A 25,747-nucleotide genomic window follows, 5' to 3' on the forward strand; every position below is an offset into this window, starting at 1 on the left:
TGACAACAGTAGGAGGTTCTTTGTTTTTTTTTTGTGCAAACTATTAATTAAAGTATAAATATAAGCCAGTAAGTTAATAAACCATTTTATTTATGTATATAGACATAGGTTATAGTGAAAACGGACATATAGACACTTACATAGTTTACATACATATATACAGTTGGGACAAGGCTGTTCATCCTCCTGCATTGTCATGGGAGAAAACTCTTTAACACTGGTCTCTACACAGTATTTGGAAATTCAACAACTACCTTGATCTGACACCTTATGCTGATGGTTGATGTATTGTAATGAAAATAGAGGCTTTCAGTCTTAGCTGCAGTGATTTTCGTTGACAGGGGAGCTGATGTACAAAATCTTCACATCAGATTTCGAAGCATACCGTATGTGTATTGTGAACGTGTGGTGCAAAAGTTGCAGAACATGTTATGCACTTTCAATAAATAAAATTAGATCCTGTGTACTGGCTGCAGCCACCTGAAGCTGTGCAGCATGTGTGAGGATGCATTTGATGGGGAATATGCAGGAGGGAACTCCTGTTCCACCGTGAGGTTACAGGTTTGTTCCAGGTCTTCGCATAGCCACGACCATGTTGTTCATCAGAATTAAGACAACATGGTCGTGAATATCAAATTAAACACAAAACATCTGCACAAATTCCTGTACAAAACAAAAATCGCATTTGAAAAATGTTTTCAAAAAATCTCATCCATTCACAAAAGGCTCGGTCCGAGCATGCATGCAAATATTAAGTCTTCTGACGATTCAGCATCACACAACAGCCAAAGACAGAAATTTATACATGTGTTACAAGAACATTATACTAGGCGAAAGAAGAGCGTTTGCATCATCACACAGCTCCCAACTGTCAGTGTCCATTGTTTTTCGATTAGATTGTACGGGTGGTACAAAGCGATGCTTTCAGCAAACCTACCGTACTACTCAAGCCTAAGGGACCTCGTCCTGAGAGGGTCACTGGCTTTCCACTGTAGTTATAAAAACACTGTCAGTGTTGAGAGATGCTTACAGGTAAGAGGAGACCTGAAACTATCAGTGGACTAAGGAAGACAAAACAAATAGCACATGAAGACATAATGGACACCAACTATATCTATGTCAATCTATAACACAGCCCAAACAGTCTGAAATAATCCTGAAATAATCCCTGACCACTCAAGTGTGTCTGTGTGTGCATGAGCATTTGTGTGTGTGTGTGTGTGTGTGTGTGTGTGCATGTGTGCGTGTGTGTGTGTGTTCTGTGCATTTGGGTTCGTTGGTACGTGTGTCGGACACACAAAGTGACTTTCATGGTTTGAGGCACAATAATACTCTTACCTACACAACGTAGATACATGAATTGGTCATCAGACCAATAAATGCTGATCAGAGCACTAGTGGCTCACCGCTGTACTGTAATAAGAGTTAGTAAGCAGCAATGCTGATTTGTTTGGTGTTAAGAGGTCTGAAGCCTTTGCAGGGGGGTTAGCAACCTGTTACCATTAGCTGGAGTAAAACAGTGGGATGGAACAAAAACTAGAGAATGGGAGAAAAAAAAAAAAAAGATCACTGGCACAAATCAACAGTAAACAGCACAGGCATCAGAAACCTGCAATCAACCCTTTGACACAGTGTGCTTCTTAAAGTACTCCCATCAAAGTCGAAATATGACAAACAATAGTTAGTGCCATCTGTCCAGAGGGAAAAAGAAAAAGCTTACGTTCAAGTTCATTGCACAGATACATAATATTTAAATGTGCCCGGATCAAAGTGACCCCATTTAAGACTCAGACACAACGCATGAAGGGTCACCGGTGTTGGTTGCTCTGTGCTGTGGCGAGGAGAGGTTCTCCCGTGCAATTCCATTTTGCTTTCATCATCCATGTATGATACCATGTTATCCTAACACAGACGGCAAAATATGACATGTCACAGTGAGAGAGAGAGCAATGCCACCGGGGATTGCTTCAAGCTTTCCCACTATGCAACTTGGGTAGGACACATAACTCCACAATTACAGCCTTCTGCATCCGCACTCTGGGCAGCATGCACCCAGGCTGCAAAGCCATCGCCCCTACCCTAGACCATTTTTGTATTGTTTACTTATTGGTTGTTGATTCTCATAGTCGTTGTTGTCACAGTTGTATTTCTTCCATTTTCCGTTTGGCTCAGGGACTATGACATTTGTCTTTCCTTGTACCATTCCACAAACTCATCCAACAAAACAGGCCCTGATAAAAGGATGAGACAGAGATTATAATAGATTAGACAAAAAGTTATTTGCTAAACATGCACATGAGCCTCTGTTGTCACATTTCTGTGTAGATCTGTGCTCACTCACAGGCACCATCCTCATCGTAGTTACTGAGGTCCAGGTTGATTGTCCTGCTGAACTCTAAAACATTGCACCATTGGTCTTTGTTGATGACCTTGTACTTGGATTGCTGAGGGAAAACAAATGAATACCTTAACATTAACATGGCCTGTTAGTTACAACAACCCTGCATAAGGTCAAACTGGACTTCACACAACTGTATATATATGACTACAGTATGGGAGTATTTTTAATCTGGTGAAATGTTGTGGGGACAATGTCTGAACGTGACGCGTACCTCTAGAAATTGATTGAAGACGGGAAACAGAGGCCACATCTTCCCCAGAAGAAGCCCCAGCATACACTTGGCTGTGTTCAAGTCCAAACTCCTCTGATCCTTTTCCTGTCCAATCAAAAAACAATCATGGTTCCATGAAATCAATGCAAAATGTCACCTACAGTTTAAGCAGGTTAGACACATCATAAGCATTACAGTCAGAGTTCTTTAACCAGGGTGACTTGCTTTATTTAAAATCATGCATGGCTGAAAAGTCTGATTATGTAAATAGCCTACACACTTGATAAGAGTGTTTCCACTCTGAGTCAAAATGAAAAATGATTTTGACCGACCCATAATATCAAGGTTGGTCTGAACGCTGGCTTGATAAAGACTTAACATGAATTTTAATCAGGTGTACTTAGCAAAAATAATACAGGGATTTCACGATTTAACTGAAGTGGACTTGTTTTTTTAGGGATGTTGTGTGTACGAGCTTCCTCGTAGAAAACGAGGTTTGCTTGACTCACCCGAGCAAAATCAAAGGCATATCTATAAATGAGCTTAAAACTGGTGCTGTCGTTTAGGACAGATCGCAGGTATTCGAGTGAGTTCCTCAGCCTTTCTGTGGAGTCGCACCTGAAAACAGCAGAAAAGAGCTTAGACACACACACACACACTACACTGAGGGGTACTTTTGAAAATCATTACCAGAGATGGGGAAAACATCATGATAAAGGACAAAAAGTAGGTTAAGTGACATACTGTAGTGAGCCCATGCCTCTCAGCCACTCCTGGAGAGTGAAATATCCCATACTCTGGGCATCCAGCTTCCAAGCAAGAACCAGCATCACCACCTGAACACGGAAACAACAACCGCTGTAGCTTCAGATGTCATTGAAGAGATAGACCCGCCAATCCGAAAATATCCAACTACTGAACTGACAAAGCAGTTACAAATCAAACAGAGAAAAAACAACCGAACTAAACAACCTTTGACATAAAGGAAGACACTGCAGAAAAAGTAGGGCTGACCATTTCTACCAATATCTAATTCATCACGACTCAAAAAAACATGAGAAATGCCCATCGAGTTAGGAAAGCCAAAATGGTGTCTCAGACTGAGTGGCAGCCAGAAAAACAGAGAGCGAGAGGCAAGAAAACTGAGACCATACAGATGGAACCACACTGCAAGACAAGTCTGAATATCCAGAATGCAAAAAAAGAAAAAATAACAACCTACTCACATTCTCTGGTTCCACTCCGATGTCCTCACAGAACTTCTCCATGCCCTCCGGACCCACCACGTCGTCACAGCCTGTCTCAGACAGACAAGTGTGAAGCCAAATGTGGCATCAATTTCATGCGCGGGGCTAAAAAAAGTGGCTACATGTGAATAAAAACCCAAGAAGGCGAGCCGTTTAAAACACAATACCTCACCTGCATATTCATAGAACCACTCCAAGCATCTTTTACTGGAGAACGTCTCCTCCTCGCGGATCTGTGTCGTTTCGTGTTTTCTGAAGACACTGCGCGGGTAACAGACAGTTTTTAGTCTCGAACGCTGCAGCAGCGCTCCGAGCACATCGCAGACCTTTACAGGGGGCAAGTATGCTCCTGAAGCTGGTCGCCGTTCCTTGAATCTTTCGATCAAGGGGATGTCTCACCTGTCCTGCCGACTCTTCTTGGCTGACATGTCATCTCCAGCCGAGGGTCTCCTCTTTTTCCTAGGAGGCATGGCTCTGGGGCAACAGGCTGGGGAAAGGGAAATGGACGACGTAAAGACAAGGCGGCGATTTACAAGCAACACACCGACGAGGCACGTTTTTTTCTCTCACATAACATTCACGTGCTCTCTCAAAGAGCCGGCCGGTCCAATTGGGAATGGCACGCCGTTCTGGCAGTGGTGTCAATGCGGGACTATTCTAGTAATGCGAGCGGTGACAGTGCTTTGAGTTGACTAGCAAACACACACACACACGGGAAGCGGCTGACGTCTCACCTGAGGGGTGGCTATCCTGTCCAACGTCTTCTGTCAGGTTCTACCAAAACACACATGAAAAACGCCACATGCTTGACAGCAGGACACGAGAACACTCTCAAGATACGCACGCACGCGCACACACACACACACAAATATAAATATACAAGCTGCTGATGTGTATTTACCAGCCTGTGCAAGGTGTGGTGGATCTTATGGAGGCTGGCCAGTGTACTCAAGTGGGAATTCAGCTGAAAATCTATTTTCCACAGAGAATAGAGATGTGACGTCAAGTGTCTCAAACTACAGAACAACACGTCACCTCCCTGCCCCCGATCGAACTTGCAGGCTTGCTACAAGCACAAGGGTACAAGAAGGTGACAACCCAACGAGAACCTGTGGTTCGAACCAGACCATGTTTTGATCAGCTCAAATCAGGGTGTCTAAAAATGACTTTTGGATGATCTGATTTCAAGTTAAACGGTTTCATGGAAAACATTGGGGGGGGCTGGGCAGGGGGGGGGGGGGGGGGGGGGGTATCTGACACGAATGAGGGAGCGACTCCCTGGATCACTCGAAAGACATGCAAACTCCAAAACGTCTGGTCGTGCGTGCTACCTTGTTGCCACACGTCATCCGTGCATTGCCGTGCAGACGCTGTCATCGACCGCCGAGGCGTTTCGTTTATTTCCAGAGAGGCCACGAGCAGGCGGACCAGCGCACGGCCGAGCACATAGCGCTAGCTGCACACCTAAAATAGCAGTGCAGACGCGCAACTTGCACAGAGTTTACAAAGTATCTGGAGAGCGGGGCATTATGGGAGTTGTAGTCCACTTCCGCTATAGAGGCCGCCGGAACCCCGCGCCCGGGTCGGGAGACTGAACTACAATTCCCAGGGCCTTGGCAAAACAACTATTTCTTTCAGAACCCATCTAACCCCCCCAACATTTACCCCGAGTGACTGAAATGCATTTTACGTTGTTTTAAAAAATGTCGACATGATGCGCGACGCGTGCACACAAGGCTCGCGCAGGCGTTTCGCGGCGGCCCGGGTGGGTGGGTGCCGCGAAGCCCCCGAGCACTGCTGCGGCGGGCAGAGAAAGATGTTTTACACAACTGCGTCACAATTTTCATTCTCAGCAATAGTCCGCAGCTGGCCGGGGGAATGACCCATTTGCAACGGTGCCAAGTTCGCCTCGAAACGCACAGTGGAGCCCCAGAAACGAGGCATGTGGAGATCACAACGCTCCGATTAGCATCGAAAACCCTTCCCGATTTAACTAATGTCGGCGGCTTTCAACTGAGCGACACTCAACGCTGCACAAAATATAACTTCCGGATAACAGTCGTGGCTAAAGTAACACACTTGCATGTCCAAAACAACTGACATGACACCGGCTATCCTCCCTTTGTTGTCGCCGGGACAGCACTGGCAAATACAAAGAAACCAGCGAATAGCACGGAATTCATTGGCTCCCATCAGAGGCTGCTGGACCACGGGCTAAAAGTAGGTGTAGAAACACCGAGCGACTGTTCTGCTCCTCTCCGACAACCTCTGCAACGTCCGTCACGGGTGCTATATTCGCGACGGAAAGCCTCTACGACGTTACTACTTACTTGCCGCATCAGAGTGCATTTTTATGAAACATACAACTGTCTGTGGGAAGTCCGCAGACCGGCCAATAGGCGGGCCTTGTCGACGTAAACCACGCCCGCGGACGATGATTGAACCCGAGCATGTTAAGGCTCCGCCTTTGTCAGCTGTGGATTGGTTACTGCAGGTGCCATGTCACGAGCAGGCGGGGCAATAAATCGACCCCTCCCATGCGTGGATGTGTTTGGTCAGAGTTCCCAAACAGGCTGCGCTGCCGTTGCCGCTCATTGGTCCGATGGTTTTCATGAGCACGTCAGTCATCAGAATTTCCTCGTGCAAGCCTGAAGCCAGCCCACGATGGAATCTGATTGGTCAATTTGGTCATAAGTTGACCTCCCAGTGAAGCCGTCGCTGGGGTTCGTTCGATGTCAACCATGCGGGCGACGGCGGCGGTGGCTGGCGGTGTGAGTTGTGTCTCTTTTCACGATGGTGTGGGGAATTGACGAGGCCGACAACGCCGAGTGTCCGTGTCACCGGTCTGGTAGAGGGCGGTAGAAGTCCGGGGTTCTTCCAGAGGTCCTGAGTCAGAATGTTAACAGTACCAAGTTTAGCAACCGTGAGCACCGTTTTTGTCAGGTGACTGGAATACCTGCTCCTGAAGCAAAACGAACGTATACCGTAAAATACGACAACGCCGCTGTATCAGCAAGTTGCCTTTTACTGAAATAATCATCATCACCGAGATGAATTCAATGGCACTGTTAACAGGTCTTCAGTTGACTAACAAAAGCAACTGAGCGTGTGATTGAAAGTCGGTATCACCCTGTACCGGCCTGTTATCAATACCAGTCCCATGAATTCCACCATTTTCAGTGAATTCATATTGCCTCCAATAGTCCACTGCAGTGACTGAGATGACCACAGTCGTCTGTGGCTCCTCACTTGACCATCACCATTTCTTCTGCTGTACCTGTCGGTACCTGCACGGGCCTGCAGTGATTTACAGTCTCAACTACTGCACGTGTGTACAATTTTGAGGTGTTTGCTATTAATAATCTATACTTGTGCTCCATTACATCATCACAGCCAGGGGAATATTGTGCTTCTCACTCCACTGCTTTGATCTGATAAAACCATATTACCAAGTCATTAAATATTTCATTCACAATAATAATAATAATAATAATGATGATAATAATAATAATAGTAATAATAAATGTCATTCATAGAGCACTTTTCATTGCTAAAAGCAATATCAAAGTATATAATACTTATATACTATAATAAACTAATAGTTTCAACTCCTCATATACTCCTCATAATTCATGTTCAACAATATTGAACAGGGTCATTCTTCATTGGATAGTTGAATGTTATGTTGCTGGTTTTTTTTTGTTCTTTTACTTATATATAAAAAAAAAATGCTTTTACTTGAAGCCGTAAATGTTTATTTTATAGAATAGATATCCTTTAATGTCATTGAATTGAACATATTACAACGGAATAAAGAGTGCCACTCCTGGTTGGTGCGTAACATTTAGAATAATATAGTTAAAAAGAACACATTACACACAATAGATCACATTTAAAAACAATATTGATATAAAATACTTGCTGCATAAACACTGGTATTTATGTGTAGTGTGTACTGGGGTCATGGCTCTCGAACAGTATGGTGATCGTCTGACAAAATTGTTACTAATCATATTTCAAGAGGCCTTTTGAATCTGTGTTTACTGTATTGCACAATGCTTTTACTTCACTGGCTAATTCTTTGATCGTTGTGAGTTGTTAAACAAGAATATGAAAATAGTTTTCATTCAATATTCAACTGTGAAACTGATGAGGAGTTTCTGCCTCAGCATTTCTCTTCAAATGTCTTTGAGCAAGACAGTGAATCTGAAATCACTGCATTTCTATCAATGGTAAAAGAACCATTCTTTGACTGAATTGGTTTACACCGGCTTTTATTTATACTGCTTATTCCTATTTATTTGATCTTATCTATTTTTCCGTACCTACAGTATGATCGCCGTGCTTGGTTTTCTCATGTAAATGATTACCACCAATTCTTCCCAACAGCAGCATAAAAGAGAGGAGTAATCGAAATAAAGGTGTGTCTCGCTCGGAGGGGGCAGATACTGTAGATGTACAGAGGTGAGCCTTAACTGGAACTGCAGGACTTCATGTCACCACCTTTCTTTAAATTTTCTTTGGTATGACCGTTATTGGACTATTCTTTCAAACCAGAGAGACACCAGCAATTTTTTCCTGCCCAATACCATACATTAACACTTATTTTTACCCAGTGCCTAATTTGTTTCATGTTGAAACAGCCTTCTTGAGGACAGGGCCTCTTGTATGTTTAGCTTTTTTCTTTAAGTGGGGCGGAGTTTAAAAGAAAAGATATCATTCAGGGAGGAGCAATTACTGCTAGTTGAGGCTGTGACGGGGGGGAAGTACTTGCCCGAGAAAGTTGCACAGTTCGGATCCAGAAGAGATTTGCCGTCAACTCCTGCATCATGAGTTCTGAAACAACTGGACAAACTATAGTGAAGACAGAGGACGCAGCAGCTGTTGGTACTAATCCAGCCGCAGTGAAAGAGCAGCGGAAGGTGAGGGGAAACAAGTGATTTGTATACGATGATGTACTGTGGCCGATGAACGCCATTTATTTTGGACTATTTTTGTAAAGCAATTTGAACTGCTACTGTGAAATGTGTTGTACAAAGGAAATTGCCTGACCTGTCGTGTGTGTTCGCGCAGTGCCCACTGGGTGATCGTCACATTCACAGAGATGATGTGAGGAAGATTTGGAAAGAATGCCATGAGGAAAGCTTCTGGTACAGAGGTAAGTTTTCTCTTGTAGACGTTCAGAAGACGCACATACTTTGTTAGTAATTTACTTCTTACCAAGTAGCAACTACGGCGGTCAACACCCCTGTCAGATGTCCTAAGTTGTGAGGCCACACTGCATGGCGGGCTTTGTGTATGTTCCACCAGTCTTTTCTAGTAGACATAGTGGGGCAGGGCTCATCTATCCACGCCCTATTCACTTGTCGCCATGTGTTTACATTTTTCTTAGTGGAATTCACTCTGAATCCTGTTAGTCACCTCGCTTTAAAGTTCACTCCTACAGTATGTTGAAACACCGAGTCTTGTTTCCTGTGCCTCTTTTGAGTCCTTTGTATTGAGTTCAGTGAATTGGATCTTGTTGAGGTGGAGCGATGCGGAGAGTGTCCTGAAGTCTCTCAACTCCAGGCACTTTACTAAACCCTTTAGAAATTATCTGTATAGCAAAAAAATTCAGGGATATGCGGGGGAAAGTACAATCAGATTGAACTCTGCACGAGGCAAACAAGGCGGATTCAATCAATGGAGTGATTGTGTCTTTCCAAGGGAGTCGACATCAGTGTTTGATCAGCCGGGAAAATACTGAAAACACCTGTTGCCTTTGTGTAATTTTTGTTGTTTTCATCATTGAATCTGTTCAAATTTACTTTGAGCTGGAATGAGCTGGACACTTGGCCCAATAACTGGAAATTGGTTGACACTTTTTTAAGAAGCGTGGCCGTAATCGGCCAGATGATGGCGCTGCAACTGAGGCCCAATGGCGATTTTGGAAGGGCGGTACTCTTCACTGAACTCCACGGTGGTTTTAAAACCTATATCGAACAAAATGGTTTTGTTTCAAACTGTGATTGAAAACTGAAGCCAGACAGCCGCTATAGGCCAACTTCTCCTTAACAGCTCAAAAAAAGCCTCTTGGACCATTAAAGTTTGCCATAATGGAGGTTTTTCACATCTTCTGCTTAACTTAACGATTGCTACAAAAGTTTTAGCAGATCACCACTGGACAAGACAAAAATGTTAATATTGGCCAATAAACTTCCAACCTGGCGAGGTTTAGCCATAACTCAATTACAATCTGTTGAGTATGGAGAATGTAATGAATCCAACCTGATTATTGATTCTCATACAGTACAGTATGTCTTCACATGTCTGTTATTGCATGGTTTTAATCAACTTGAGACCCTTGTCATTTCTGACCATGTTTTATTTCTGTATTTAGCTCTCCCCTTCTCTCTGGGCAGCATGGCTGTCACTGGTGGTCTGATCTACAATGGTAAAGCACTGACTTCTATCATACAGTATCATAGTTACATGTAAACCAATCATTTTGTAATGATTGCAATTTTAATTTCCATGCAGGCATCTGGAAGTCATCGAAGCGACTTGGTCCCTTTCCAAAACTAGCAGGTGTGTACCATACAGAATATGGAACTTCAGTTTATCAATAGCAATGCTTTTAACAATTCCTCGATAATTTTGGGCCTTTTTAAAAATCTTTTTTCTTTTGTTCGTTTCAGTTGCTGGGATCCTTGGTTACGCAGTGGGTACAGCATCTTATGTTGGAACTTGTCGAAGCAAGTTCCAGGCGGATGGGTCAGGATTTGGACCCTGGTCTCAGGGAGGTTTTTCAGGACCTTTCAGTAAATCTGGTCGTGGACACAGGTGGGGGAAACACGTTAACTATCAACGCAGAAGTTTATCTTCTAGAAATGTGATGCAGTCGCAATGATTAATAAAATGTACAGATTGTGTTAAGAGCAAGGTCAGTAATTAGAGGAAACATAACTTTTAACATATGACTGGACTATGACCTTTTTCTTTTCTTTTTTACATTTGATGAATGTTGAATTTATAAATTATTAAAAGGATTATCCTTTACACCAGCAAACAAATGAAGAGAGGATTTGGGGTGTTACACCACTAGCCACTCAAATAATAATTCTTTCAGATTTGTTCTGCAACAGTTCTGATCAATAAAAATGCTTTAGAAAATGCCACACAGTAGCCTCCCATTGAATTGGTTTTTCCACTTTTCATCATCTTTGCAATCTTAAAAAAATATATATATATTGTGTCACTGACCAAAATGTTATCCCAACAGATCCGGCCACCATGTGTGTGAAGAGTGTAAGAAAACGGCTCAAGCTGCACCACTGGAAGTGAAAAGTTGAAAGTCAATGAATCATCTCTTTACAGAACAATGAAAACACAGTGCAAACCAATCTGAGGTTGGAATTTAACCATTGACCAACTACTACAAATCTACTACAAGTACTCACAAACATGTTAAATAGCAAATTGTAAAGTGATAACAAATCTGTCAAGTTAGAATAAAAGTGATACATATTACAGTGTTAATTAGTGCTGCTCTCTGTTTCAATTGTTGAGTTCTGTATATTGACACATGGATGTTAAAATTACCTGAATGCACTGTTCATGTTTTCCGTTTCATTTTTCCGACTCAAACACTGGGCTGGCTGTGAGCATGGCAGGTTATAAATACCCAATGTGATTTGTATGAAGCCTCCTTTCATATGTTCTGATATTGCCCTAATACTGTACCTGCTATTTGTTCATGTCAAACTATGCACACAGTGCCACTAGATGGCGCTACTGTCCTTCCAATCGTTTATCTTTGTGCAATGCGTTCTATTTGGTGATTATCTAAAATATGAAACTGTTTTGCTCATTGTCGCAGTTTTAACAAATAACATCATGCAAGGAACCAATGCAACCAGTGCAGTTTTAAAAAATAATTGTAACCATTGCATATATGCTCATATTTGCTTATCTTGACTAAATAAACAAATAAACAGCATGCTGGACACAAAATACAGAGACTCAATGCTACGTCACCACGTTTTGTTTCCACTTTTTGCACATTAAGCAAACTAATCCCATTTTTTTTTCATTTAATAGCACAGATGCAGATCAGAAATGAATTTTGAAGCTTGATAAATAGTTGAGGTACTTTAACATCAATCCTTTGAGGTGGGTTGACGTTAGGCACACAGATAATCACAGTGACATTGACCTGAGAACTGGACAAAGGTGCGTCACTCTGATGCTAAGATCACAGCAGCTCATCCTCCTATAAATAAATGCTTTGACAACGGTTTATAGGTCTTATTGAGAAACTAATAGTCAATGTGAACTGATCTTAAGGGGGTAGGTTTTCTGTTGATGTGGATGTATACAATTGATACTAGGTATGTTTTTTTTCGTATTTAGTGGTAATTTTTCTTCCTAATCAAATCATATGAAACACACGGACCATCACTCACTTGTGAAGCAATTATGTGGGACCATGGTCATTCCATATACAGCCATGTGGATCTGAGTGCTGATGGTTGGTAAGAAATGTTGCTTTTGCATAATTTTGGTGGGAGTATTCAGAGGTTGAACACAAGTTTTTTAATTGACTTTTTTGGAAGTCTACATATTTTTGGTTTGCTCTAATATGGCACAGATTTCTTTAAAATGGCATTTAGACTTTGGCCAGAAGATCTAACTCAGTTTAGCAGCCCATAGTGTGGTAAACCCCTTTGAATGCGACAGAAACAAGTGAGATTTTCTGTTTTAGTCTGTTTAAATTGATCGAATTGATAAGAGTAGTCTCATTTGCTAGAGTTAGGAAAATTGTTCTGTAATTGACCTATCATTTTTCATCAGTAGGGAATGCATGTAGACTTTTCCCTTAGAAAAAGATAACTTTTTACGATTGCAGCGTAGATAATAGTCAATTTGAGAGTTATGTTCTTCATCACTGTGTGGATTTAAAAAAACAACTGTTTATTAATTGTGCTTAAACAATTTTAGCTTAAATAAAATTACTTTTTAGTTGTTATGTACGCTCAAAACTTTGTACACGTGCTTCTAAAGGCATCTTTGGACCATAGGCCGCATTCATCCACTGCAATTCCTCTCCTTCGAGTACCCGCCCACCCGTTGCATCTTTCGGGTGTACGCCGGTTGTCATACTAAGCGGACCCGTGTGAATGTCACCCCGAGACGTCATCCAATCAACAGGTCGTTTTCCTGAGATTGCCACGTATTTGGTGAAATAAGAAAGGCGTATTTTCGTGTAGGCGTATACCGTCACCAGCCAATCACAAGGGAGGGGAGGCGGGACAAACAAGGCTGCCGTCTGTTCTGACAGGGGAGCCGAAACAGACAGGGGGAAAAAAAAAAATCACACCACTACGCAAATCCTTCCGATGGAGGAGGGCCGGGACGGAGGAGCTTGTTCAGCGACGAAAAAAACCGTCTGCAAGCTAGCTACCTAGCTCAAGTGAGGGGAGAGGAGACCAAAGTTGTGAGTAACGCCGGCCGAACGAATAATGAAGTAATTTGCGGACACGGCCGATGCTGACGAATGCGGTTAACACATTGGCTCACGGCAAGTTCCGTGATTAACTTCGCCGCCGGGGGTTAAACGTTAGCTTTCCAACTGTGGGTCCGGGACCGCAGCGTGCTAAAACAAGGAGTTGGGCTCCTCCGCTCGTGCGAGTCGGTCGCCTCGCTGCACCGCAACTAGTTTCCGTCGCAGTCCCGCGGCGAGCTGGGCTGGGGACGTCCACACACAGTTGACAACTGGCCGCTCGACTAAATCAAGTCGCCGCTGCGGCCAGCTAGCTAGCTAGCTTAGCCGGCTGCTCAACGTTAGCACTTCGTCCAATGCAACACCAACACCGGGCTAGTCGCTAGCCTTCCACGAACGCTGCCCTTCTGTTCATTAGCCAGTTTTTATTTTTGCGATCGTTGCCACTTCTCTGTTTAGGTCACAGTTTTGTGTTTTGGGGGACAACGTCCGTGACATACAAAAGAAATGTCCAGCACCAACTCTCTGAAGTGTTTAAACCGCAGCACGCACGCACCGAGTCACCCCGGGTAACCCGGGGTTCATGTAGCCAACCGGATCTGGGAAGGTGAGCCCGCCGACAGGTACATCTGCGTTATTCGCCGATGTCTCAGAAACTTTTTTTTGTCGACGACACGTGAGAGTTTAACATAGATGGTGTGTGTGTGTGTTCCGAAGGAGCTGCGCCACAACTTGCCCCAAGCGCGGGGACGTCCGCTGCGTTTTGGCTCGACAGGACCGCGAGAGAGGTGTCCAGCTCTGCGACCGACGATCGGTGCAGCAGGGGACACAATGAGGCATTTGTTCCATCCCTCCGTAAGAGAGCCAGAGCTCTTGGATACAGACGGAGAGAAGGAATCCGGCCTCTCCTCTGTGTGTGTGTGTGTGTGTGTGTGGTGGGGGGGGGGGGGGACTGGAAGGTGGAGACGACCAAGCAATGTCCGATGAAGGCAACAGTGGCAGAAGAAGCGTCGGATTGTGCTCTCTCTCTGTCGTGGGCCTCTGCCTCTTTGCATAAAGGAGATGGAGTACAGTACTTGTATGTGAACAGTTGTGCCGTGAAAGAGGGAGGTGAAGCCAAACTGAACCCATCTTTTTAGTTTGCATAGTTTGCCTATGTGCTGCAGTGCAACTTCAGCTGTCAGTCGCAGTGAAGCTGCTGTGAAGTGGTACGTCTCACATTTGTACACATTTGATCTGCAAGGTTTTTCGCTGTTGCGCGGACATCGGACCACCGGGCATTTGCAACTTGCTGACCTCCCCTCGCCCCCGCCTCCATGTGCCTCCGATGGCAGCACAGATGTGAAGTGTAGTCTCTTGTGCATGGTCAAATTAGAGCCACTAATAGTAATAATAATACATTTTATTTGCCAGCGCCTTTCAGGACACCCAAGGACACCTCACAAAACATAAACAAAAACATGAGTAAAAGCACAGCAAATTGATCAATAGTAATATCAAGGCTCATCTTAACAGATTTGCTCTAAGTTGTGTTTTGAATTTGGACAAGAGAGTGCAGTTGACGGATGTGGGGTGGAAGAGAGTTCCAAAGGCGTGGGGCGGTGCAGCTGAAGGCTGGATCCCCCTCGATTGCACGTAGCCCATCTATCTGTGATTATCTGGGGCATAATTCTGGTGAATTAGTGTGTTTGGTTTTAATCTGGTAAGACATTAATGGCATTGGAAGAGTATGGGGATGAAAAACCGAGCTGTGTACAGTGCCCCCACAGTGGCCCCTCACTAAGCTGCCCCCCCCCTGCAAGGATTAACTGTCAACTCAGCATTTTTGGTGGGGACTACAAAAATATTATGTAACACAGGAATAACAAATCAGTTCCTTTATTTTATTATTTAATTCATTAAATAATCCTATTAATTCCCAAAGTCTTGCTTCCTTTGGGTCTTGTGGTATGTTCGAATGCTGCCGCAATGATCGAGAGAAGTTTTTGGGTGTAATATTTCCAACTGTCCTCGTACTCACAGTTTTTCTTCCTGCAATTTATTTTGATATTTGAAGCCTTTCCCCCCCATTCCTGCTGCTGCTGTACTTTACCTTGATTCTAATTCATGCCATGCTGTCATCTGAAGAAAGCAGACATAAGGGGTCCTTCTTTACATGGGGTTGAAACTTGTGGCTACAGCGACGTCGTGGCTCGTTGATTTCCTTCAGCACCTGCCTCGATGGCCCTTGGCCTCTCGGCAGGTCCACATGGCCGCCTTCCGTATGAAGTGCTTCTATACTTTCTCCAAAGTTTGTGTGATGTCTCATTGCCATAAAACACCACTGGTCATTTATTTGGCCAGACTACACTGTGTGACCTCTACACCTCGACTGATCAGTTGGGTCCGGGTGCTGCATTTGCCAATCGCTAAATGATTAACCGGACAGTTAAATAAACAATATACTTGAGGAATTGCACATGCATTTGGCTTAAAACCTTGACATTCAATTAAATATTGTTCCCAATCAGCCTCTCTGTATGCTGGGAGTCATCATGTACGGTGAACCGCACTGAGCATTGCACCCAACTCAAATTGAATCTGCAGAGGATATACAATTGAGTTCCACTGATGTGCTCTGTTGTTCTATTTTGTGCAGGATGCTCAGATTACCGTGAAGATGGGAATATTCATGAGTTTGTGAATTATTTTCAAAGAATTTTTTTGGTGTGTCTGTATTCATATTAAGTTTACAATGGTTGTGTTTTGGAAAATGGCAGTTTGTCACCATCTCTGTGACCTTCACTAAGTTAACTTCCACAATTCTCCTTCTCTTCCCAGTGCAATGACCTGTAGATTAAAGCACATCACTTCCTTTGATGTACACAGGTTGGCCATTCTTTTCATTGATCGCACTGAAAGACTCTGGTAATGTAGCACACATTAAGGACTGAGTCTAGCTAGAAATAACCCATAATTGAGCCCTGCTGAGGAAGATTATCCTTGGCTTTGGGAGAGAGGGTTTGGAGCATAATTGATGTTTGGGTCTGCCTTTTGCCAAAGAAACCACCCTGTCTTTGCCCTCAAGTCGGCCTCCGCGGAGTTGCAAGTGGTGCTGCCGTATTTCCATTCATCGGCGGTACGTTAAAGCCTCATATTTTTCTGGCTATTTGTGTCACACAGAGCAAGATAAGGACAAGAGACGTGTCTGTTGAAACACGTAAAAAAAGATGTTTGTTTAAATACACTTCCCTTTCTGTTCAGAAGATGCCAGTAATGTTTCCACTTGAGAAGTAGTGATTACAACAGGCCAGGCCTGTCATTTAGTGCTTGAGGCAGCCAGATATAGGCATTTCACCCTTTGTCCACTTTACTGTAACATGCTGCCTGATTCTGACTGAGCCAGCCCACATTCTTCAAGACAAGTACAGTGTACAAATGCATCTGACATTCTTCAGTGTGTTTAAGACATTCTGATGGTGGTTGTGGAGCGGTGATTTACTGACAAGGTGAACATGGAGGAAAATCGTTCAGAGCTACTGTTGTTGTCGACTGGGAGTTGATGCGTGAAAGAAAGAAGGATAGTATGTAGCAAAATAGTGACTTTGCCTGAGTTTACCATTATTTCCCGGATCAACCTCCTGTCCTCAGCATCCTTGCCACATGCTGGACTCCAGAAGATTGCAGGTTGACAAAAAGACATTAGATGAAGTCAAGTTAACCATTGATGGGATCAGTTCTGCTCTGCTGACCTTTAGCTCTCTGCGTATGTTCCAGTCACACCGAAATGTTCAATGTTTAAACTTGTTAAACTTGCACAAATCTGGAAATCTACTGATGTGTCATCAGAATTAATGGGCTATGCTGAGATATGAGATATGTTACTTTGAGCAATACCACAGAAATGCATGCGCTTAAATATAGAGCAGGAGCTCAGTCTGTGGCTGTATCTGGTACAGTGCTCAGGATGTGCACAGGGTTTGGCCTACCCCTTTTTCTGTGGTCACCCTTTTTTTGTTTTTTTGGAGTCGCTGAGCTTCAGCAGGAAGTCAGATGTATTATTCACAGGTCTGTCGGTGTGAGAAGTGAGTGATTGCATCTGAGAACTTTTGTGGTGGGTGGGATGTGCGGGGTGGTATGTAGCTGTGATGTGACTTTTGGGCTGTCAGGGTTTTAGCTTGGTTTTGTTTTGACTTCATGTCTGTGCTGACCTGTTCTCACCATCTGTCAACAGTGCTCGAGTGGAAGTTCTCACACCTCAGCTCCCCTGTCTGGCTCCTGTGTGACTCAGTGGCATTTTTTTCCTTCCTTTTGTTTGACGACAGTTTGACAATGATTACAAGTCTCTATCCCTCTGTGCGTACTCTCTTCGTCAGACCTAATGTCATCGTGACAAAGGCCTTAAAATGTTACACTCACTCACACGTGTGATTACCGGACTATAAAAGGAGCCCCTTTAAGCCACTGTGATGATAAACTGGAAGGAAAGTAGAGTTTTGGAAGGCTCTGGTTGCTTATGTAAGCGCCTCTTGAATGTAGTGGGTAATCTTCAGATTATCACTCTACACAGGAGGTGCTTTTAATCCAGTCCCAGTGCAGAAGCCAACAGTAGGTTGACCTAATGCTTTGCTGTGACCAAAACCTGAACTCACAAACACGCCTTAAAGATATCGGGTTGTAGAAGATGTTGTTCTGTGTCATCGTCAAGTAGAAAAAAAACATTATCAAATCTCTAGAATGTTAGTTGTAGTATTTAAAGATATATTTTTCATGGTTGCAGGTTCTATTAATGTTTTCTGACCAATCAAAGCTCAGTCAGGTCGACCTTATAGTTGTGAGGTTTATGGACGATATTTTATACTTAGCAGTGCTGCTTTGTGTCTGTGTCTTCCTTTCAGCTGTTAAAGACGAGATGTCTGTGTGTCTCTCTGTTGCAGATTTTTGTGCAGTGAAATTGTGGACCTTCCTCTCTATTTCCAGTCCCAGCTCACGCTCTATGGCCTTAAGGTATGCTACATGGGTTAAATGGGTTGTGTTTCTACTGTGAACGGCGGTCTAGGTTTTACAGAAACGGCGAGCTAATTAGTGTGGGAACGAATGGGGTGTTGGATTAATCTCTCTGTTTGTTTATGGCTGAATTCTGAAAGAAGCAAAGCAGAGTTTTTAGTTGTTGCCCATGCTGCAGTGCAGTCTTAAGATGTAGAATCTCTGTCTGATGTTATACAATATCTCCATATTGGCTAAACAGTGTTTACATCTACAGATTCTACCTGAAATGTGTGTATAATGTATATTTACCAGACATACAATATGGCATAGATTTTCAACATGCATTTTTATGTGGATGGGTTGATATCATAATCGTTCAGCTATTTTCAGTTTTTATTTAAAAGCAGACAAACAAATGACTAAGAACCGGCTATCTAACAAACCAGCAATGTAAATGCTGTGAAGTTGTGTTGTGATCCTCTAATGGCTTATTATTGCGGCCTCTGGGAGACGAGTGTCATCTCTCGTGGTAATTGGTCAGGAAAGAAAAGTAATTTTGATGCAGGGTCTGGTCAGGTCACATTCTTCTGCAGTGACGACCAGCTTCTCTGTGGGTTGCCTCACAACTGTCAATCAGGGCTTGGGAGAACTGGCTTGATGTCTTTGATTGAGCATCGAAGATAGCATGTCTTGTTCCTGTTTGCAGATGAACAACTCACTGCCCATGGCGCGTTTTAGGGGTTTCTCCCCTTTTCCTTAGTATGTCATATCTTTTTTGTTTGTAAAAAGTCTGGCAAGTTATTTTGGCCAAAGTCCGCAGCAAAGGGAAATCATTAGCTTCCACAGAAAACACTGAAGTGCCTCTAAGCCTCGTTTGCATTCCTGTTTATTTATTTATTGTCAGTAAAGTGTCTGTGTCACTAAGTAACACGTAACATGCCCATGAATTGGCTAGTTGGACTCAAATTGGTACAGAAGAACCAACAACATTGTTACCGTGGCTACAGCGGTGTTAACAGCTGATCAGGAAGCCTCTGGGAAAGAGTCTTGACATTTCCAACACACGCTCTAAGCAATGGACCAGTCAGGGCAGAGTGAAAAGAGGCGCTGCAGGAATTTGAGACAAATATTGCGTAAGTTGAAGATTTCAGCATGTAACTCCATTCTAGTACCCCCACCCCTGAAAAAAAATTAAGCTAATGAACATATAAATGGCTAAAATATGGATACTTTGTGGGGCTGCCGGAGTTGAAGTTAAAACAGATGATAAAAATATAAATTTGCAGAAGGCAAACTGAGGCTGTGAGAAGCAGGTCGTATATTGTAGACAAAAACTGAAAGCAAAATGTGTGGTTGCACAATGGGGCCGTAAAAGAATTGTGATTAAACATTAACTGTAGTTGTCAGACAGTGAGATTATTTTCATTGAAAGGCCTTTTGACCGAACTATGTAAACCATATGGATGTAAACCTCAAGCAAGACTAAGAGAAAAAAAGCAAGCAGACTAAACACAGTCTGCACAGGTTGCATTGCTCTAACTGTAAGAAACTCTTAGTGGCATAGATAAAAGACTGAGTGATGCTGTTTCCATGTGGAGCACTGGACAAATGTATACATGTTGTTCAGGCGGTGTGCTGACTGAGTTGCACTGTTTTCCACACATATACCATTTTATTTGTGTTTTTATGATGGAAAAGATATGTTGTTGTTTTTGTTTTTATCAATTTAACAGCCATAATTTATGACCAAACTTAAAACGCCTTACTAAAGGGACCGAACCTTCAGATTTAATGTGATGTGAATTAAATTAAGATGATATATCCATGACATTATTCATATCAAGTTGACCTGAGGCAATGCTACAAACAAGTTTGCAAAAATGTAATGTTATTGGTATATGATTTCAGGTTACACTTGCACAGGACTGCAGGATCGTAGCCTTGATAGTGTGGTGGCTGTTTGCACCATTAGGGGGCAGTGCAACATTGTTTTGAGGTCCTTCCTACCTGATTTGGACCCGAGACTGTTTACTGACATCCAGTGGTGGAGTATAAAGGTCAGATTTATGCATACCCAGAGCGAGCAAAATAATTGTAGTGGGCTAAGTGGTGACAGTGTGCTTTCTAGCCCCCCCCCCCCCCCCCCCACACACACCACCACCAGCTGGTTGCAGAACAGAGTCCGACTTCTGGGGCCCAGCCCATTAGTTTTCCTGTTTTCTCCTGCTTGAAAGCAGAACGAGGCAGCGGCGGGCGGGACCCCGAACGGCATAGGAACGCTGCACATTGTTCCCAGAGCTTCCTCTTCCACATTCCTGGCTTGATAGGGATCTGAGCCTCCTGCGCAGGGGTATTGTTCTAACTTAACAGCACCACAGACCTGGCCCCAGCAAACCACAGCTGCCTCCACTGACCATTGTGGCGCTCCGACTGAGTGATGGCTATCTTTGCCTCATCTATCATCCCTCTCCCTCTCTCTGACTCATTTAGCTATTCCTAGGATCTGCCGCCTCAGCCTCTCTGTGTCTTTGCTCAGACCTCAGTCTTGCACTGTCCCAACAATTGTCCCTCCTTGCAACTTAATGCAATTTTTCCTCCTCTTGTGTCTGATGAATTAGGATTTTTATGTTTTTACTGCCATAATAATAGTCTATAAAATATTGTTACAACAAATCTTTCTCTTCCTCCCCCACTCTTGCTTGAGTTCTTTGTCATAACTCGAAGAAAGCAGTTAGGGATATCGAGGTCCGACAGTCACACAAGTTCTCGCTGTTATCTTGGTACATATAACGATAATTATAGAATTCAATTTACAGTGGTTGACAGTAGTGATTGAATACTCAAGGGGTGAAATTCAAACTTGAATACACATTAATATATTTGCCAGGTATGGGGAAACAACAACAGATGAGGTGTACCTCGGCCAGACTTAGAGACCTGCACTCTTATAAGCTAGGTTAAAATCTCCTTTCTCCTATGTTATGCTACTTTATCGCTGTTGTAAATGTGTAAAATGGATTAAAAGGTAAATGAATGCCCTTTTATGATGAGAAAAGCAAGTTCATTCAATTAATCAAAAGATTTGACACAAAAGATTTGGCTCTTGGTAACTGGATTGATTTCATAGTGCAGCAGCTTTCTGCAGAGTGATCATGAGCCAGACTCTGGCTCTTAAAAGCTTGCTGGTGGTTTGCCATCAGTTCTTGCTGAGCATTTTCCTTTTCCTCCAGCAATTTGGGGCTCGTCAGTAGATTTCAACAGTCTGTTTGTGCTGCCTGGCATGTTTTCTGCCAGCCGGCCTCTAGAGGGCAGAGTTCAGGGGAAAAACTGGTTCTGTGTTTATCATTTTGCTCTTCCACTTTGTGCTTAGTCTACACACTAGGTTTGGTGCTGGATAAATGTAATACAGGAGAATAGTTGAAATGAATATGTGACGGTAGTATTTTCAGAAATCACACAGGGAAAGAAACTGAGAGAGTTCTTTTTTTCTACTTTCCCCCTCAATTGACACGGTTTGTGTAGTGAAAATGTTACGTCATCTCTCTGACATTTTCACACGCTGCAGCAGAGGGTGTAAACACTTCCTTAATACGTTTCTGACCACACTTACCGGTCTTACACTTGGTCATTTTCCCTGTAGTTTTTTCACACAGTCAGTCATTTTCTGCGAACGGAAGTTTACTTGAGTACATGCCTCTGAAATCAACAAATTATAGCTGTTTGAGATCTTATTAAGTTGTTCTTTGATTATAGTTACCGCCTACATAATGGCATAATGTTATCCACTTCACGGAGCTTACCATGACTGTTATAGCACAAACTGGATTAGCTTTAGATATTTGGCTGGGAAAATGTAATCTAATATTAAAAGGTTAGGACTTGAAGACTTCTGGACAATGTGTTGACTGGATCCCCTAATGACATTTTCTTTTAATGTGTTGTCTCTTGAGTGAAGTGGGTATCAGATCCCAGCATCGTTTTTACTTTGAATTACTGTCCGAAGCATAAAGTGACTTAATGTATGATTTCACTTTTTAATTTGACAATTGTCTTCATGATGAGACGTTGCTCTACAGCATGTAAATCCACAAGTTGAAAGGTTTTGCCATGTGGTTCAAAAGAGACAATATAACAAAACAGAACTACAGCCAGTGGCTTCTCATACTATAAATTACAAAATTAGACCATTTTTGCCACCTGTCAATTGTACTTGCATTCACTCTCCATGTATCTGATATAGTCTGCCACCACATTAATCTCTTAAAGTTCAACCTTCTTCACTAGAGTATGGTTTATCTCTGTAGTTTTGCAGAGAATGGACAACACACAAACATCTTGTCTTGTGGGAAAATGCAGCCTAACATTAGCACTTTTACATGTTACTTTTACACCAATTTGCTTAATTCAGTATTCGTATCATAATGCTGGATTGAGTCTTAATTACACTGAGATAAAATTAGTATTCTTCTGTTTTGTGTCTCATTGCCCTATTACCATATTGTGGTGCATCGTTAATGACGAATGAGCAGAAAATGCTTTATCTTAAAGGTGTTTAAATACTTTGCTGCACACTGGTGCTACAGTCATTTTTACTTTTTTTGTGGAGTGTTACAGCTTGGTATCGCTGTGGAGGACCGGTTATGTTTATGCTTGAATAGCCTATTCATTTTTGTGCTCCATCCCAGAGAACAGCAAATTAATGATTTCTGTAGGCATCGAGCTCGAGTGTCAGCAAAGCGCAGTCCCTCTCACTCCTCAGCTAGGGATGTTTGGAAGGGTTGGGAGTTTTGCTGCAGGTACAAGCTGTGCAGCCAAGCAGAGCACAGCAGTCTGTCATTACACCGTTTCACAGACTTCATCACTTTAGTCTTTCTGCGTCGCTTCATATTGGCTCAACGCGCAAGCAAAGGGAGGGGTGCTCCTGTTATATGAGCAAGTTAACAAGAAAACAAGCATTTGTGTTTTTTTGTGTAAATGCTAACAAGAAACACCATCGGACTCTGATAAGGGCTATCAGTAAACACAGGCGTGCATGTGTTGCCAGCTTGGAGCTTTTCCTTCTTCTCACGGCGCCTGTCAATCTTCTCTCTCGCTCTCTTAAACTGGCGATCAGCGCAGGCCGGCAGGGTGTGGCCGGTGCCGTCTCTGTTGTGATTGGCTGGCCGCCCAAGCTTGCGTTATCTCCTGTGGAACATGTTCTAGTCCCACCCCAGATAGTGGCTGGCACTCAGTCATGGCCCTGCCCACCCACAATGACATCACCAGCCCTGAAAAGTGCCATGTCTGTTTGCCTGCTCCGCTCACTGCCAGCAGACAGGTGATGTCGCTGCGTTGGAAGTTACTCACTCTTCTCACGCTGGCTCGCTACAGTCAAAAGCTTCTCCTCTACTAGTTAGTCCAGACAAACCTCTTTAAAGACCCTGACGGGTCTGGTCTCTTCTAGTCTTTAGGGCATGTCTCATGGCCCACGCACGCAGGCCCCGACAGTGATTGAATGTAACCGCTGCATGTAGGTCGCAGCCGGGCACAGGGACTGTAACCCGTCTGCAGACTTGTCTGTAAATGGGGTAGATCTGACAGGCAGCTAGTTTGTACGGGAGAATGGCGTGGGACAGGCGACTGGACTACGCATCAGAGTGAAAAACCCCAAAAGGTCTTGTCGAACATGGAGTTTCTGAAGAGCCTGGTTCCGGCCGTCATGTCAGGGGAGGGGACCGTTGAACATGGGGGAGCCTTGCCCAGGGAGACAGGTCCACGGCTTGTTCGCATGAAGCGACTGGGCCTGCTAGCCATGGGGCAGACCATTGAGGAAGATCCGGTTGGTCCGGTGATAGAGGTAGGGCCACGGATCAGCTCCTCCAGGCCTGCCCGCAGTTACCGAACCCGCTTTAAAGGTACAACTGACTTAAATGCACAAAGATACAGCAGTTAACTGTACGGATTTTGTGTTATGCTTTTCTGCTACTTAAGTAGGCCTCCTTTTCCAATTAAGATAAGTGTGTGTTCAGCTTTATCAAAATGTAACCAAAAGTTGGCTTTTCACTCACACGGGCCCCTTTATCTAAATATTTTATCATGTTTGCATAAACTGGGTCGGGCAGTTACCTGAATGTTCTGATCGTCGTGTTGACAGTACCCTATATCATTGGATGGCAGGGTGTTAATGGTCTCAGCACACTACCAAAGCGTTTAGGATATATATATATATATATATTATAGCCTATTTTTGTACAAAATGTAACCCCTTAACCCGATTGCCAGCAGCATCAGGCAGGTGTTTTCAGTCAACTTGACTTGATGCAACTTCCCCACACCAAAAAGCAGATACTCTTGGTGGACATCAGGTTTAAACGTTTATAGAGACCAAGACACTTTTAAACTGACATTAGCTCTTAGATTTGTAAGTGTCGGGTGACCAGAAAACTCCTATTGAATGCTAATATTGCTCTCTGTTTGCTGAATGAATTGTTAACGCATTTATAACTTTTTTTGGTTATATATCAAAGCTGTGTGTTTGTCTGCCCCAAGGGGCCAAAAAAAAGAAAGAATGTAGCTTTAACCCTGCAACCAGGAAACTGGCAAATTCTGGTTCGTTATTAGTCCCCCCCAAGCCTATTCCCATAAATCTGTATTATTAAGGGGGAAAAAATGTAATCAAAATGGAGATAACATTCAGTATCTGCAGATCATCCATGTGAGATGACTTGTATTTAGACAAAAAATTAAGTATCTGGACCCGATTGACTAAGCAGAATTCATGAGCTGTGCTGACTGTGTGAATCCTTTGAAGTTGGTCTGCTTTTGAGTTTATGGATACAAAAGGAAAAGGTGTGATAGATGTGTATACACATACAAATTGTGTGTGCGTGCAGGCCAGTCAGTTTGCAGCAGCACTGGGGTTGATGACTTGTCGTAGGTCTCTTTTGCAGTGCTACATGTCCGAGCACGCTTGCTTTCCTGTTTTCTCATGGCTAAAGCTTGACTGAGCTTCTCCCTTCTGCTGTACTCACCCAGCCTGTTTGCTTTATAATAAAGGGACTTTGCAAAGGGCTAAACTAATCCACAATAAGTTTTTTCCTTTCGGTTACCCGGGTGCTGTGATATGTTGATGTTCATACTGAAAGACAGCAAGCTGACTGAATTGGGCAAATTGTTTTCACACCTTTGTTTCCTTTCTGTCTTTCTCTCTTTCCAACTAGGAAAGATCCACCATATTAGAAAAATCTCCTTTTTACTCCATGCTGGTGGTGGCAGGGGTCACAATGGTGAGTTATGTAACAAAAGAGTAGTCGTAGAGGTAAGATGAGCGATAAAGAGATGGTGGAATGTCGCATTCGTACCTCGACAATTGACCCTGTGTTTAAACGAGTGCAGCGCACCACTCCCTTGTTGCAGAACTGGCATCGCCCAAGTTGTCTTTTAAGGTGGTGCTCCTTGTT

The 25,747-nt window shown here is 43.3% G+C and overlaps 3 protein-coding genes across 24 annotated transcripts in view; 2 read left to right on the top strand and 1 right to left on the bottom strand.

Annotated features, from left to right (window-relative positions):
• Positions 1-69: 69 nt before the first annotated feature.
• dcun1d4 (DCN1, defective in cullin neddylation 1, domain containing 4 (S. cerevisiae)) lies at positions 70-6,276 on the bottom strand. 7 transcript variants are annotated; one of them, XM_035646831.2, is made up of 11 exons: positions 6,190-6,276; positions 4,761-4,831; positions 4,594-4,633; positions 4,259-4,346; positions 4,032-4,120; positions 3,839-3,909; positions 3,357-3,448; positions 3,122-3,230; positions 2,613-2,717; positions 2,342-2,444; positions 70-2,231 (listed from the first exon to the last, which is right to left on the bottom strand). In XM_035646831.2, the coding sequence occupies exons 1-11, from the start codon at positions 6,206-6,208 to the stop codon at positions 2,176-2,178; spliced, it is 843 nt and encodes a 280-aa protein (XP_035502724.1). In that variant the 5' UTR covers positions 6,209-6,276; the 3' UTR covers positions 70-2,175. The 7 variants fall into 7 exon arrangements, with proteins under 7 accessions (XP_035502724.1, XP_047192564.1, XP_035502726.1 ...); XM_047336608.1 differs by lacking the exon at positions 6,190-6,276 and adding an exon at positions 5,191-6,183; XM_035646833.2 differs by lacking the exon at positions 4,761-4,831 and having other exon boundaries at positions 6,190-6,249.
• A 1,754-nt stretch (positions 6,277-8,030) lies between these two features.
• On the top strand, positions 8,031-11,853 carry ociad2 (OCIA domain containing 2). The gene is made up of 6 exons (XM_035646837.2): positions 8,031-8,781; positions 8,933-9,017; positions 10,239-10,292; positions 10,379-10,426; positions 10,537-10,681; positions 11,121-11,853. Exons 1-6 carry the CDS (start codon positions 8,689-8,691, stop codon positions 11,188-11,190), a joined length of 495 nt encoding a protein of 164 aa, XP_035502730.2. The 5' UTR covers positions 8,031-8,688; the 3' UTR covers positions 11,191-11,853.
• A 1,328-nt stretch (positions 11,854-13,181) lies between these two features.
• The window catches only part of fryl (furry homolog, like), a 60,152-nt gene continuing 47,586 nt past the window's right edge, over positions 13,182-25,747 (top strand). For 7 of the 16 annotated variants that reach the window (XM_035646790.2, XM_035646791.2, XM_035646792.2 and 4 more), the window contains exons 1-2: positions 23,609-24,202; positions 25,508-25,573. In XM_035646790.2, the coding sequence (XP_035502683.1) occupies positions 23,974-24,202; positions 25,508-25,573 (295 nt within the window). In that variant the 5' untranslated portion in view covers positions 23,609-23,973. Of the gene's footprint in view, positions 13,335-16,321; positions 16,459-17,385; positions 17,405-18,256; positions 18,327-19,330; positions 19,442-23,608; positions 24,203-25,507; positions 25,574-25,747 lie in introns of those variants that run through there. The other 9 variants (XM_035646795.2, XM_047336607.1, XM_035646801.2 and 6 more) reach the window with 8 other exon arrangements.

The sequence above is a fragment of the Scophthalmus maximus genome, chromosome 13 (assembly GCF_022379125.1).
Source record: "Scophthalmus maximus strain ysfricsl-2021 chromosome 13, ASM2237912v1, whole genome shotgun sequence".
Lineage (NCBI taxonomy): Eukaryota > Metazoa > Chordata > Actinopteri > Pleuronectiformes > Scophthalmidae > Scophthalmus > Scophthalmus maximus.

What these genes read in the sequence shown, in the direction of transcription:
- dcun1d4 (XM_047336608.1), bottom strand. Translation starts at nt 5,236, where the DNA reads ATGACAGCGTCTGCACGGCAATGCACGGATGACGTGTGGCAACAAG. An exon ending in AAGAAGAGTCGGCAGGACAG is followed by an intron (nt 4,121 to 4,258) that starts GTGAGACATCCC and finishes TTACCCGCGCAG; the next exon opens with TGTCTTCAGAAAACACGAAA. An exon ending in GTGGTTCTATGAATATGCAG is followed by an intron (nt 3,910 to 4,031) that starts GTGAGGTATTGT and finishes TGTCTGAGACAG; the next exon opens with GCTGTGACGACGTGGTGGGT.
- ociad2 (XM_035646837.2), top strand. Translation starts at nt 8,689, where the DNA reads ATGAGTTCTGAAACAACTGGACAAACTATAGTGAAGACAGAGGACGCA. An exon ending in GGAAAGCTTCTGGTACAGAG is followed by an intron (nt 9,018 to 10,238) that starts GTAAGTTTTCTC and finishes TTCTGTATTTAG; the next exon opens with CTCTCCCCTTCTCTCTGGGC. An exon ending in AAATCTGGTCGTGGACACAG is followed by an intron (nt 10,682 to 11,120) that starts GTGGGGGAAACA and finishes TTATCCCAACAG; the next exon opens with ATCCGGCCACCATGTGTGTG.